This window comes from Lissotriton helveticus, chromosome 5_1, assembly GCF_964261635.1.
Source record: "Lissotriton helveticus chromosome 5_1, aLisHel1.1, whole genome shotgun sequence".
NCBI classification, from domain to species: domain Eukaryota; kingdom Metazoa; phylum Chordata; class Amphibia; order Caudata; family Salamandridae; genus Lissotriton; species Lissotriton helveticus.
This window is the reverse complement of record NC_136065.1, coordinates 1,902,789,131-1,902,804,063: the sequence shown is the minus strand read 5'-3', so window position 1 is coordinate 1,902,804,063 and position 14,933 is coordinate 1,902,789,131. Positions and strand designations below refer to the sequence as shown.

The 14,933-nt window shown below is 40.0% G+C and overlaps 1 protein-coding gene across 7 annotated transcripts in view; it reads right to left on the bottom strand.

Annotated features, from left to right (window-relative positions):
* Window positions 1-1,738: 1,738 nt before the first annotated feature.
* The window catches only part of ZNF385C (zinc finger protein 385C), a 1,559,117-nt gene continuing 1,545,922 nt past the window's right edge, over window positions 1,739-14,933 (bottom strand). For all 7 annotated transcript variants that reach the window (XM_078645422.1, XM_078645418.1, XM_078645425.1 and 4 more), the window contains 2 exons: window positions 14,738-14,836; window positions 1,739-11,390 (listed from right to left, as the gene is read on the bottom strand). In XM_078645422.1, the coding sequence (XP_078501548.1) occupies window positions 11,172-11,390; window positions 14,738-14,836 (318 nt within the window). In that variant the 3' untranslated portion in view covers window positions 1,739-11,171. The remainder of the gene's footprint in view (window positions 11,391-14,737; window positions 14,837-14,933) is intronic.

Here is a 14,933-nt window from a genome sequence, read left to right as displayed (position 1 = left end):
GCATTGTAAATGCTTGTTATCAAACTTGTTGCATTTGAAACTCTTTCAGTACACACCCGCTCAATGAAGGATCAGCTCCAGCTCTGAACCTGTCTTTCCACTGAGTAATCTGTTTACTACTGTACCTTAACCTCTATCAGCGCTAGAACATTTATTGCTAATCCTGTGCTTTATACATTCAAATCAATCCTAAAACATTCTTTCTATTTGCAGAACCCGGTCATCCAGCAGCAGGGAGTCCATCGTTTCATTACGTGCACATAGATCCATACACACCTGTGTGCGACATTGATGCAACTGGTCATCTGACCAATCATCTGGAAGTATCATCAGTTCTATTTGCAAACACGAGACCATCATAAAACCTTCTATGACTTGTTAAATGTTCTCAAGACAAGTAACAACTATGCCATGTAGTTCCTGCTGAGTGACCTACTAGCAGCTATTGAAGCATTCGTCGGATATAGGACACGGTACCCCTTTTTTCTGTAGGTGAAACACTCAAGATGTGCATCCCTCAGGCTGACACTTTGATCACTCATCGGCATAATCTGCATGCGTGGCCATGGTCAATCTGTCTTCTATAATCTCTTAACCCCTGCATGCCACTTGGTGATTCTTTAATCGCTCTTACTTGGCGTTGGCCATGCTTGGCAAGCCCCCATTTGTTTCCCATCCTCACGCGACCTTTACATCGGCTGCTCCAATTACTCTTACCCGAAACCTTCAATACTTGGCTATGTCCCAGCTGTCTGCCATTGACATAATCTGTGAACGTTGCATTCTGCCTCCTTGGTCCCTCTTACCCTACATCTTCTAGGCTGTCAAAATCTGAAGAGATGTATGCACAATCTACTCCTTTAATCACTATTACATCTGCTATTCTTGGCTATGCATCATCTGCCTACCATCCTCACTGAACATTTCTGTGTCACAGGCTGCCTCTTGTGGTCAATTGTTAGCCGACATCTGCAGTGCTTGGTCATCTTCCATCTTTATACCATGGTAAATCTGCCAATTTATCTGGTTTTACCCGAGATATGCAATGCTTTGTCAGCCATGATCTGTCTTGCATCTTCAGTGATTATCCGTGTCATATTCTAGCTCTTTGATCACTCTAACCCTACAACTACTATCGTTCCCTCCTTTTTTTAACACTTTAATCCCACAACTCACCTTCTCTTACACACACCCCGAAAACGGCAGTGCCTGACCGAGGCCCATCTGTTCATACATCTTCTGTCTCTTCAAGAATGCCCCCCAGGCTTTGCAATACTGACCCTTTGACCCCAAACCACACTCCACTTTACAGATCCTCTACTACTGCTCAACACTTGCCAAAGAACTTCCTGTGTCCTTCATGCGTCGACATGAAAATACACCTCAAGCATAACCCGAAATGCACAAATACTGCTTTCATAAGCATCAAGCTATACCTTGTCGTGGTATATTCAGTACTTATCTTCATCGCAATTTCTGATACCTGAAAATGAAATAGTCTGAGAACGATTTAATGCAGTGGTTCAGAGGTACTTCTAAGACCCATTGTCATCAAATGACAGTCTTTTTGCGTTAGCACCACAGACTCCTTTCCATCAGAGAGGCTAAGTGCAGAAAGAAGCCTCTCCACACTGAGACAGAGTCATGCGGGCAGCCACGCCTGCACTTACGTACGTGCCTATGTACACACACACACACACACACACACGTGAGACACAGTAATGTAAACTACTGACTATATTATTCAGCTGTCTCCTTTTATTGACTAACACAACAAAGCCATGATATTTTATTAACAAAATATTTTCCTTTTTTTTTTTTTAGCTTCTAATAAGTATAATACAGCGAAAAAATATCCTATGAACATTATAAGGGAAATACTGGCCAGGTCCCTGGAGTCCTCTTTAGAAAAAGAAAACATTTGAAAGGTTATATATACATAGTCACATCACATCAAGCCTATTTACAAAGAAACATGAATGGACATTGCACAGCAGTTGTAAACAGACCCAGAGCACAGCCTCTAACACAGTATAGGTTCCGCTAATGGCCTCTGTGCTCGTAGAACAGTAATCGAAAGGTAAGAGAGGAGACAGCTTATAAGGATCCTAAACTATCTCACAAGCATTTTCCAGTGTTGTTCTTATGTCATGTTCACGAGGAATAATGAGGTTAATGTGTCAAATGTACATGTGATTGATCATAAAATACCCGGCTTCAGGCACAGAAGCCTATACACACCAATATGGCTTCATGGTACAGCAGCGATGTCACCGATACTGGGTGCCACGCCAAGCACTGGAATATCTCCTCGCCTGGAGTGTGTCTCACAGTCCAGCAAGACTCAGGGACAGGCCTCCATTGATGAGTAGGGTTCGTATATCACCAATGTTGTTGAGGCTCCCAGACAACAAATACGAAACAGAAGGATGTTGGCATGATCGCATTTCTTTTCATATAGCTGTGTTTTGATCAATAGCTTGGTGATCTCTGAATTGATTGGGAAGGGTAGAGTGCAGCACAACTGGGAGGCTTCTAACCACGCAAGGTAACTCTTGAGCAAATGTCTTCCTAAACATAAATTCCGGCTTGTTTTTTATTGTGTCCCAGTCCGGTAAAACGGGTCACAACCATGGCTTGATCTGGAGAAAGTGTTTCCTTTGCATTCAGTATCTTTACCTGTACAATATTTCTGAGGTGCATTAGGAAGGTTGGCTCCACCAACACGAAAACCACAACTTTATTTATGTTTAGTATTACATGATGTCTAACAACAGAACAGTTCAGTGTAAAGACCGCCGTCTTAGCTCCTGGGCTGCCTCCAGTCTACTCATCAACATTCAATGATCTTCTTAGCTCCACCCAGCAAAAACATCACGATGGTCGTTCCCTACTATATCTAACTACCCATATCACTTGGCAATCCGGTTTCTATCTGTGTACACACAAAAAAGGTGGTAGAGCAGAGAGGGACCAACAAGCAAATCCATTCTAATCATGTGGCTGTTTGTGTTCATGCATGGGACCTTGTACACACACATGATTGCACACGTACAGACTTTGCAGATCTTTTTATGTCTATTTACTGTTTTTGTGTCACCTACTTAAGACTATAAGATTATGCATACCACTGAATTTTTTGACTGTACTTCTGCACAATAAAGTAAAAAAAGTTCCACACCCTAAATGGCGTAATTAGACATCAGGTCTTCCTTGAAATGTAGGAGATCCTGCTACTTGCAAAATAGTCAGTGATATCCTTAAGATAAATGAAATAGCTATTTATATCTTTTGGAAATGTAAGTTCAGTAGTAGAGCAAATGGCTTGCTAGCGTCTGTCCTCCCAATACATTATAGATGAGGTCCTTGTTAGGTTTACGAGCCCTGTGAACTTGGAGGGGTATAGAACCTGAAATACCAAAAGTAGCTTGCCAAGCATCCACACACAAATGGACACCTGCATGCCAAAGAGTACCATTTAGCACAAACACCTATCCAAGAATATCCAGCTCTTGATGTGCCAACACTGCATGGCAAGACACATAGTTAATTTTGAGTATGAGGACCACCAAGGGTTGCATCTGCCCGAAGGTGGTGGGAGAGCTGTTGTAGGCGGTGTGCTCCCTTGCCCTACTACTGACATTTCCGAAAGGATGCTGTGTGAGTAGTTGGAGTGATACAGAGCCCGTTATATTGAAATAAGTTTGCCAAACACTCCCAAACTCATCAATTGCCCTTGTAAATGAGTGCCAATTAGCACAACATTAGTGTTGAAGGATATCTAGCACTTAGGTTACTAATACTGGGTGGCAAACAGTTGACTGAACACTCTTGAGGACTGCATTTTTAGAGTGCACTGTGAAAACTAGTGCAGGAAGTGTGCCCTCCTCCCCCACTGTTTAAACTTCATGGAATCTTAAGGCATCTTTCTTTGTTTATGGGCAAAACCTGTAGTGCACTATAGCCCACAGTGCCACTAGTAACTGGAGTAGACATTGTGTTCTTTTGTTTCTTAACATACAAATCTCAATTGTAGGGCACCTTGCAGAGAAAGAAATCATAAGCCTCACAGACACACTGTCCTGTATGACGGATTGAAACTAGTGGCTCCATTGCATGCTCTTTTGTATTTGTAGTGACAAACCTAGGACATGGACAGTGTTACTGTTATGTAACTGGTATGGAGACAGAAAGAAAGAAAGCGCAGACGTCTCTTAGATTGAAATGGGAATGTTCTAACTGACTGTCTGCAGATGTGCCATTAGCGAGCAAAAAGTCCATTGTCAGGAGCAGCGCAGTATGGGTGTTATTGGGAAGACGTCCTTTGGAGAAAGCCAGGTTGATGACGATGGGTCCTGAAGGAGGACGTTGTGAAACGACTACACAGGAAGTACATGTGGTGAGCACAGGAGCTGGAGCTTCTGAAAGTGAGACTGGTTGCAGACCCTTTAGGTAAGCAGATTTTGAAATGAGACCAGATAGGAGGAGTCAACTTTAGGATTTCTTAATGAGTGGAGGAGAATCCCAGTATATACCAAGGGATCAACAAAGCTGGTAAGGCATTTCCCAACGCAGGAACTGTAAATGGGGTTTTCAGTTCACTGCTAGAGTTACACAAGGAAAGCCATTGGTAATAAAGCAGTTAAAAGCATAGGTGACCTCTAGAGTCAGGTGATCCATTGTAGACCTTGCACTGTTTAAATCTTCTGGGATGACTGCTGCTTTGTAACTTCACTGGCCTCTTGGCATGCCATGAAATATAGATTTCACACATAAACTCATGGATGATCATTAAAGGAAGTTGTGATGTTTTTCAATTTGTTGATTGATTTACGAGAACCAAGTAAAATATGCTACAGGGGAGAAAAAAGGCTTGTCGCTAGCAATATTTCCTCATTGTTAAGTTCTGTCAAAAACAGACACAGGATTCTTCCAACCCTCACTTTTGTAACGGGTGTCATACTATCATATTCCTGCACTTAACGAAAACTAAAATGGGGGCTGGGGAAGCTTCTATAAACCTACAGAGAACAGAAACCTAAAAGAAATGCCTGCACTAAGCACAGATCTCTTGGCTGACAGGATGTGAGTCTTGGCATGTGACTCAATGGCAGAACCAGAGCATTGAGAACTCCGTTGATCTGCCTAGGGTGGATTGGACCAGGGCTGACATACTGAGTAACAAACCTAATTCCCACAATCGGATAGCCTCCTTTTCTATTTGACCATTAGGAAAGAGGACACGGGGCAACTCAATTAAAGCAATGTAATCTGCTCTTACATTTGCCAGTTAGATATTCCAGCTGTACCCACTGTAGCATGGGATTTCCCGGTTTTTCTTTCCAATACAACCAGTCCTATATCCACCTCTGAAAGTGATTAATTTCCTCCTATTTTTATGAAGACACTTCTTTTTGTAGGCGTTAAAGTGAGAGAAACAAGATCTTTGTTCTAGATACCAACTGGAAAAAATAGCGTTCAAGGGCCAAGTTTTCAATCGCTTTCTAAATTTAAGGTGATATTCACTCTTTCTAGCAATAGGCAGAGGACATCATTAATGACCACTAAAACTGAGAAGTCTTTGTCTGCTGCGGTTACCATTTTAATGGTTGGCAAACATAAATTCACAACTCACTTGCAACGAGGTGGCAAAGAAACATTGCATTCCAGAATAAACACATTTATGGACCAGCACACAAATGTTATTTTAATGACTGTAATCCCATGGGGAGAAGCCAGTGCTGAAGAAACATGGGCAAACTTGAGACAGCCCTTGTGCAAACTAGCATTATGAGCTGACTGAGATGGGAGGATGGCTTTTATAGATGACCCAAACGGATACATTATTTACATATTAAATATATTAACAAAACTGATTTGCAAATGCCACTAAACGGGACAAGTCAAGAAATTACAACATTTGCTCTAACAGATTCAGCTGATAAAAAATAACGTTGGGTTTCTGCACTGGTCTGAGAATTCAAACACTTGGGTGTAATTCACTTTTGGAACAAACCTACTTGCTGTTTTAGGCAGATGTCTGCAAAACCACATAGACTGTGACCAAAGACAAAAATCTTAGTATCGGTAGTCTATGGAAGCCAGGAACACCTCACCTTTTATGATGCGCTTCACGAAATTTGTGTTGATGATCTGTCCAACTCCTACCTGGGCAAACCAAATACCTTTAATAAAGTAATAAATAAAAAACGACATAGCACTGGTTATCTACTTCCCCTTCATTATGTTCTTCTGTAGCAGGACACGTCTTGCCCTAGATACTCTTCTGATTCTTTCTCCAGACTCCTTCCAAGTTATATACCACTGAGAACACAGTGTCTTCGTTGCCTATGTAAATGGTGTTTGTATGCATCTTTTCAAGCGAATTCTTCAGATGCTTGTGCTCATCATCTTCTCCAAAGGAATATATAAATATAGTAAGTATAACAACACACAACAGCATTTAGCCTTGTAAACCCTTTCATGTAAAAACCTATGCAATGTTTATTTCTGATATGAAGCTATCTAATAACTATCTTTGCAATGACATCTTCAAATGATGTAATGGGAGCAATGCCCATACATGGCTCTCCAAATATATCTTGCCTAGTTTATTTTGAGACCATTAGCATTTGTATTTCATCAAAAGAAACAATTTCAATTTGTGTCTTGTATAGGCTTCCTTTGCTTGTTGGTAACTCCTCTTATGCACATCCACAACTGCATTCATTAAGAAGTAACAGCTACTGCAACGATCGGTGGAATATGCTCTAGCACTGCATATCACGAGTTAACCATATTCCTCAGTTGATTTCACTGATGGATAGACGTATGTTGCCCTCATGAAGACTAAAGCACAACAGTCATATTAAAGACAAAGTCACAGCTGAGGGTTAATCGAAGTGACAAGGTGGGGTTTGCACAGCTATCTGAAATACAAACATGTAGGAGTCAAAGATTTGTCGGGGTATGCATGTGCCAGATCTAGAGAGTTGGTTAGGAGAAGGAATGACCACTCGACTCTCAAGCGTTGCATAGAATGCCTTCACTGGTACACTCCGACTGGTACTGAGGACTGTAATAAGTGCTGGTTTGTAACTTACAAAGTTCTTGGCCCTTTAGATGCACAGGGTTCCAGCTGTAGGGAGCCTTGTTCTGCTGAGCTAAACTTGGGACCCATACAAGCAGATAGTGCGGAAGAGTGCCAAATCACACACTGAAGCAAGCAACTAAGCTTTGTGCTAGATTACCTTATTACTTTAGTCGAAACCCAAACTGCAAAATGGGAGTACTGTGGACTATTCAATACCAAGGAACACATACTATTTCTATTGCAAAGGCAAAGCAACTCTCCCAACATTTTTAAGTAATTGCCCTTGGTTTGCACAACAGCCAAATGCTAAGTCTTCTTGAACCCGGAACAGTGTACACTTTAGGTTGTGGCACTGGCCTAGCCCTACAAATTCATCTGACATTCAGTGCGCACAGCAAAAGCTCCACCCACCAGTCCTATCTGGGTTTATCTTCTGTCCAATCTGGTTTAGCAGTCTTTTACACTGCTGCCTTTTCCCCCTCTGTCACTGGTCAAAACCTGATGGTAATCAACAAACCAAAGGCCATTCATATATAGAGCTCCCACATAAGTTTTATGAATTAAATGAAGGCACCAACCCTCCACTTTAATTGATCATAGCCACTGGGAAAGTGTATTTTGATCACAGTGAAAAGTCTCACTGGCAATGTTGTTTATTGCAGATTTTTGATTGAACACTAGCAAATCAAACATTTGAGTACACAGTTAACATAGTGATGATATTAAAACAGCACAGTTAACACAACAATGTTATTAAAACAGCACACCGTTAACGCAGTAATGTTCTTAAAGCAACATGGGATTTGTGTATGAAATATAAATAGGAGCTCATTCCAGTAAACAGAGGCTACCTTTAAGAAATAAGGAAATAAGTTTAGGTAAATGCAAGGATCTAAGGTCTTTTTGAAAGAAGATGAACACTAGAACTATGTTTAAGCAAGTCCTTTGACTTAAGTAAAGAGCTATCCGAACCGTGGAGTTCAAACAAGTTAATTTATAACTACCAAAAGATAATGGATACCTTGAGACTTGCAAGGTGAGAAATCTCTATTCGGTAAGGCAGACGATTTAGGTTGTGGACAGCGCCTCAGTTCCCCATTTCTAACAGATGGGAAGTAGACTTTGCTTTTTATAATTCTAATGGTGCTAAACTGTGGTTTTGCTTTATTGCACTAATATTACTTTGTAGAGAACTGGTAGAACCAGAGGACATAAAAAATTATAGATTTATCAGATAATATGTATAATCAAACCCTGGGGTCACATTCATTCATGAATATGATGCTCAAAATGTCCTGGGAATGATCGAAACTGGAGGCTTGCTCATCCATGTTTTTCAGTCATAGTCATTTGTGCATGCACATTTATTAATGTATTAGTGTGTAGTAAGACCAGACAGTGAGCCTGTGGAGAACATCAATATATTTGGTGGCAGGCCTAGAACCTGACTGCAAGTATCTGACTTCCAGATACAGATTCTGAGCACTAAACCCTGAAACCTCCTTTGACAACATATTTCTTCAGAATCTTATATCCTGAGTTGATATTGCGTTCCACACATTTACTTGAGTGGTGTTTCTCAAAAGTGTCAATGGCATCACTCTAGTGCTGTAACCTGTTACCCCTATTTTCCAAAGGAGAATGCCATTTGTGGCATATAACTGAGTAACCTGACTAAATTGGTTGAACAGTTAACAGCAATCAGCCAGCCCTAAGTAAGTGTCAGCACAAGGATTTGAGGAATACTCTATTATAGAAAGTTGAAAACAATGGATGGATTCTTTATCCATCAATGAAACATTATTGCAATAACTTGGTGAATCAATGCACTTTTTGATCGTCAATACACACATGATTAAAACAGATTACACTTTTGAAATCAGAAAATGGAAGAACATCACAAACGTGTGATTCTAAGAAAACTAACATAGTCACTGATAGACAGAAACTATGCGGAATATTGCACTTTGTCCAAAATAAAATAGACAATGTTGGGAGGCTAAAGCTTTTTCCTTTAAAATGTTGGCATCTAGTTAACTAAATAGGGACTAGGTATCACATCACATTGGGATTATGTCTCTTTGCATTACATGACATTCAGCTCCATAGGCAAAGACCCATATCTATGGACGTCTTGCCTTAGTTTCAAAAACAGTTTGGTTGAGTATTGGCGAAGAACAGTCTATGATTGCGCTGCTATCTGCAATGTGTGCAGATCTGCAATAAAAGCATTTATCAGCAAATACAAAGGCTAGAGTCCTTTTCTTGTGAAGACATAAATAACCACAATAAAACATCAAAGGCCATGTAAGAAACAAAAATCACAGATTGTGCTGGGTTCTCATAGAAAACTTTCCTCTATGATTAGGTATGATCTATGTCTGTAAAGTCATGACTAATTCAGGAGTACTCTAAGAGCAAGTCAAACAAGCTGAATTAAACACGGACTGTGAATAGGGTCCAGGATGTAAACCTTTTAGCAATTCCCTCCTTTATAACACAGCCAGTGTTTATACAAGTGTGTGGCTATTAACTGATTGGCAAGGTCATGTTCCTCTTAACCAATTCATAGGCCTGGATTGTTTATCAAATCCCTGCTGAATAAACCATCAGCACGCCCAAAAAACAATTTAATCTCCATCATTCATCACAGCGTTGGCACTCCGATGATCTTCCGGAGTTTAGCTTCGTACATGTCAGGTGAGGTTTGCTACAACACTGTCCATTCAGACTACTTGCTGCACATAATAAAGACAAATCTGCTGAGGAAGTCCTAGTTCACCGGCCTACTGGGTCCAGTAACCGGTGGACCACAAAACTATCAATGCTGGGCAAGCAACTTCAAGAGGGTGAGACACACCCTAAAGGCCACAGCTTCACTCAGTACATACGCCAGTTTGTGCTTTGGCTGAGTCATGTACGCCCACCTGAGAGAGGATTTTGAACTGAACACCAAATCATATTTTTATCACATACAACTTTGAAAATCAAGTTTTATATATTGCAAATTGGGGGTGCTGGCAATTTGAGTATGTGGTTAAATGGAGATAAGCATAAACAAAAAAGCGGATTCTGTGACACCTAGTATATTCTTCAACCATACAGCAGACAAAAATAAGTTATACATGAATCATTCACATTAAAACAACTTTTCGCTGAAGTCTGTGTGAGGTGAGTTTCACACATCTTTTTTCCACTGGCAAGTGAGCTCTCCTGTTGGAAATGTAGACATAAGTCAGATGCAAGTCAGCAGTAAAACACACCCACTTGCAGAAAGGAATCAGGCCCTAAGAGGTCAATCTCATGTGATACACATCAATATGCACATCCTTTTGCTCCTTGGAGCCAGATACACGTGTAACTCAACATTAGAGGTAACAATGTCATGTAAAAATTAGAATATAATGATGTTTTTTCATGTTGATGCACACACGTTATGGCTCATCTCAAAAATCATGATATTGGTGCCCAGTAATGCACAAGACTACCATTAAAATGAAGACATCCATCTTGATTTCTCATGAGGATTCTTTAAATAAAGAATGAGGGCTATAATTATGGTATCAAAATTTAGGTCATTGGAATGTTGAGAGCTCCACTGAAGACAATGAAGTGGCTGGGGGCTAATAACGTCTGGCACAGGCCTTCTGCTCCAACATTCCAATGTCTGTCTCTGAATTTCTCCCTTTTTATTTAGAAAATTCGACCCTCAGTGGATGGAATGTTCTTATAGCCTTATAGCGCTTCTGCCGAGGGCTCTACCAGTTGTTAAAGACCCTCTCCTTCAGTATAAACTCGTCTGCGTCACTGGCCAGTAACCGGGTTCAGGGCTTTAACAAACAATATAACCTTTGACAGCTGGCAATAAGGCTAATGTTGGGAGCTCTTCACCCTTGTGGCTAGGATAGTCAACATTAATAAAGACAAATTGTGTGATCCGGATAGCAGAGATCTCATTTTCAAGAAGATGAATCCCCCACTGGTGCCACGCTGGTTTTCTCACTTCGACGTATGGGTCATTACATGACCTTTATCTTCTCCTTTTACATAACTGCCCTTCAAAGACATAACATACAAACTAGTAGGGAGCAAATATAAAGGGAGACGGGGCTGCCCTTAATGTTCCAGTTGGGGTTCTGAATAATGCTGGTCCAAGGAAAGGGGTCTGGAAAAGAGTGGCCCCTGGACGAAGTGTCAGTGGACCAGGCATGCCACAAACCGCCGCTGTAGTAAGAGGGTTCTGCAAAAACCGTGCTGCCAAGGTTTTTGTGAGTTCTTTCTGCAAAGCCAACTTTGCCTGTGGAGAAAATAAGCACAATAACAGATATTAAGAGAATATTTAAAGACAATATGGAAATAAACATAGTAGAAAAAATAGATCACATAACATCAATTAAATAAATCTCAAAAGTATATACTTAACATTCACTTGTATAACATAGGCTTTCCAATATCGGACACTAATATTCTGAAGTCTTAGTTCTTGTCCTGTTTTAAAATTTGTTATTAGAACCGGTTTACTTAATCAGTACATCATTAACCTCTCCATTTCCCGTCCCAACTATTTTAGCTTTCCTCAAGGTAATCCAGACATTTTCTTATTTTTGTGCGTGCTGCACATTTCAGCTTAGAAATAACTATTTAGTCACTAATGTAGCAAACTACACTGACACCAGTGGAAAGCTAATAAGAGACCACAGGTGGATCAAAGGTAAAGAAGAAATAAAAAGGTTCCTTAGATGGAGTCCTCGGTCTACATCAGAGTGTATCGTCATTAAATTAAAAAAAACTTTCAAATAATTTCCTGCTGCATACAGGGACGCTGGAATATAGATATAAAATATGTAAGGTTATGAAAGGGACAAAAGTCCAGTGTAATGTAATGCAGCGAATCACCTTCAAAAAGCCTATTTAATCTAAAAGCTCAGACAATTTAGAGCAGTGCTTCTCAAACGTTTTAGAACCACAGCCCACTTTATAGCCTGACAAACTTTCGCGACCCAGCTAACTTTAATGGAAATGACGTGGGCATCGTGTGGTAACACACTATCATTTACTGGCAGCACATTTTCTATTGAAATGGTCACTTAATTTCCACAGAAATACAGTTTTACTGACGAAACAACATTGCACACATGTGATAATGTGTGGATATTGGGTTTCAGTGAGTATTTACCATTTGAGCATCACCAAGTAAAAGTGTCTTGATTTGTTCTGTTTCATGTTTCATCACATTTCAGAATTGCAAAAGAATGTGCTTAATTTTTGGCTTTCAAACTACTGAATGTGTACAGTTCATTTACAGGTATTTACATTTTGTTGTGTGTTACACAAAATTACATCCTATGGCCTTTCATTTCACACGCTCTGTACCCCAGCAAAATTGTTACATAATTCACCTTACTTTTCTTTCTCTGACTGTAAAGTAAGAGATGTTTTAAAACACCAATCCAAATATTAACAAATAATAAACAGCAGTTTCTCAGAAGACACAGCCTGACATTTGACCTCTACCAATGAAGCAGCAAATGTGATACGATAAATACAGAATTTAAAGGCATCTTTATTCATTGCTTGAACATTCACAACCCACCCAAATATATCTGACGACCCCCAGTTGGGAATCACTGATTTAGAGGAAGGGGACATGCAGTTCCTTTCACAGAAACCCTGCCTACACAATGCACAAATGTGGTCCGTCCATGTACTATCTGATTAACTGGTTGGTCTCTTAGCCGGTTAAAGCCTTGAAAAATATAGTGTCCAGTATAAGCTTCACTCTGGATAGGAACACGGCTTGAAACTAACAAGGTATGGACAGATAATGGAATTGGCCATAGCTAATAAAATGCAACCCTATCTAGAACTCAGACCACAGGTACAGAGAAAGATCATGATGCTGATATTTACCAGTCTTCTACTAAGTGTCAATATGGGAGCATAGACGGGTACTCCCATAGCAGAGCATATCTGCCCCTTTTGCATGAGTGGTATTCAGGATTTTAATACAATGCCGAGGTTTGTTTTACATTCTTTCATTCTTTGGGCCTGGTTTCGTGTTTGGTGGATGGAGTACAGTATTTCAGGGTGGGCATTAACTCTGCCTCTCTAATGGTCTATGGTCTGCCAAATTTAGAGACGACCGCGAGCCCAGCGATCATCTCTGTACATTGAAGGAACTAGCCTTTACAGTTTTTCCTTCCAAGGTACAAAATATAGTGGATGGCCGACATCCGTTTTGATGGCCAGCCCAGAAACTGTAAAAAAGTGTTTTTTGCTCCTGAACAGCAAAAACGAATGACCCTACATCCTAGGAGTTTCACTATCCACCATAAACAAAACGCTGGGGTGTTAGAGAAAGCTTTCCGTTGATAAATTCAACAGGGGCTCTGTCAACTGAAATTTTAGGGTCCGCCCATTATCAAGAATTCCCCCAGCCCTTGTCCTGAGGAGAACAAGTAAAACAATTGGGGTTTGAAACGAATAGACCATGACCTTTGGAAGATCCTTGCACAACACATATCAATATGGAGGACTCAAATTAGGTTTTAGCAAAAAACCTATTTCTTCCAGCCCATATTAGATAAGCCTGGACTCCCGTACTGTATACCAAGGGCGTCAGTTGTAAATGTATCGCTCTGGCCCTTCGATTGCAGGTCTGGTGAACATTGACTACGTTATGTTTTTTTTCTGTATTAATTCTTGTATTATTGTCATGCTTAAATCTTTATTTTTTCTTTTCATATTGAGCACAATATTTTTTAAGAACAATTTGCATATTTGAGAATTACTTGCTGGTATCTTCTCCTTTCATTGTAAAGAAATCGAAAGCTTGAAATGTGACTCAATCAAAGGTATAAAAGATTTAGAGGTCATGTTTATTGAGTGAAATTACCTTCACGAAAAATTTAAATGTGTATGAATCACGCAGCCACCTATTGTTGTTTAGTGTTGACATTGTTTAAATGAGGCATGTGGAATGAGGGTTTGGCGGACAAGGTTCTCCTGTGTGTTTTTGATAGATTACTTTGTTCATTAAACTCTAAATAAGAGTCTTTGTTTTTAAAATATAACATTACATCTGAACGGTAGGTCTCTGTTTGTATGCATGCTCCTACAAATGAACAAGTTTGTTATAGTATTTGTATTTTTTTAATAAACATTTCATGTTTTTATAGTGATATTTTGTACTTTATCTGGTATGCATTGCTAGTTTGCTGCTCTGTTAATCTTTGGTGACATCAAAACTAATAAAGATTTTGATACCCGGTGAAAATGCAACGCCTGGCGGAAAATGCATAGTCTGAATTTTCTCTAGGGTTGGAATTATATGCTACAGGAACCTGAACCTGTGAATTCTCCCCTAGGTTTAACATTTTCCTTAAGAAAGTGGTTTCCCACTACCAGTGACCGTTAACTTGGGTCCATGTGTCACATTAACAAAACAAAGAAAGACTTCTCTGTGGGTGGGAACTGCACAAAGTAGGATCAAACATTTCTCCTTACTTCTGACCTTTACCCGCTAGCCTTCTGTTTGGAGCAGAAAGTACAGTATAAAAAATACAAAGAATGCTTTTTACAAATAAAACAACAACACGTTGTACAAAATAACTACTCTGCAATCTGAGGTATGTTCTCACTTACTGCTAAAGCTGCATTCTTGTGCAGTTTGCTGAAGGGGGTGTATTTCGGCTTTGGGGGCTTTCCAGCAAGCCTGTCTTTGTGCCGCCTACTGTTCATGTGCTGCGGAAAAAAGAGATATATCATTGAAAAGGTGAAATCAGACAATTACAAAAAATTAATTAGCTGCACACACCTGTATTTAAAAGAAACAAATTAA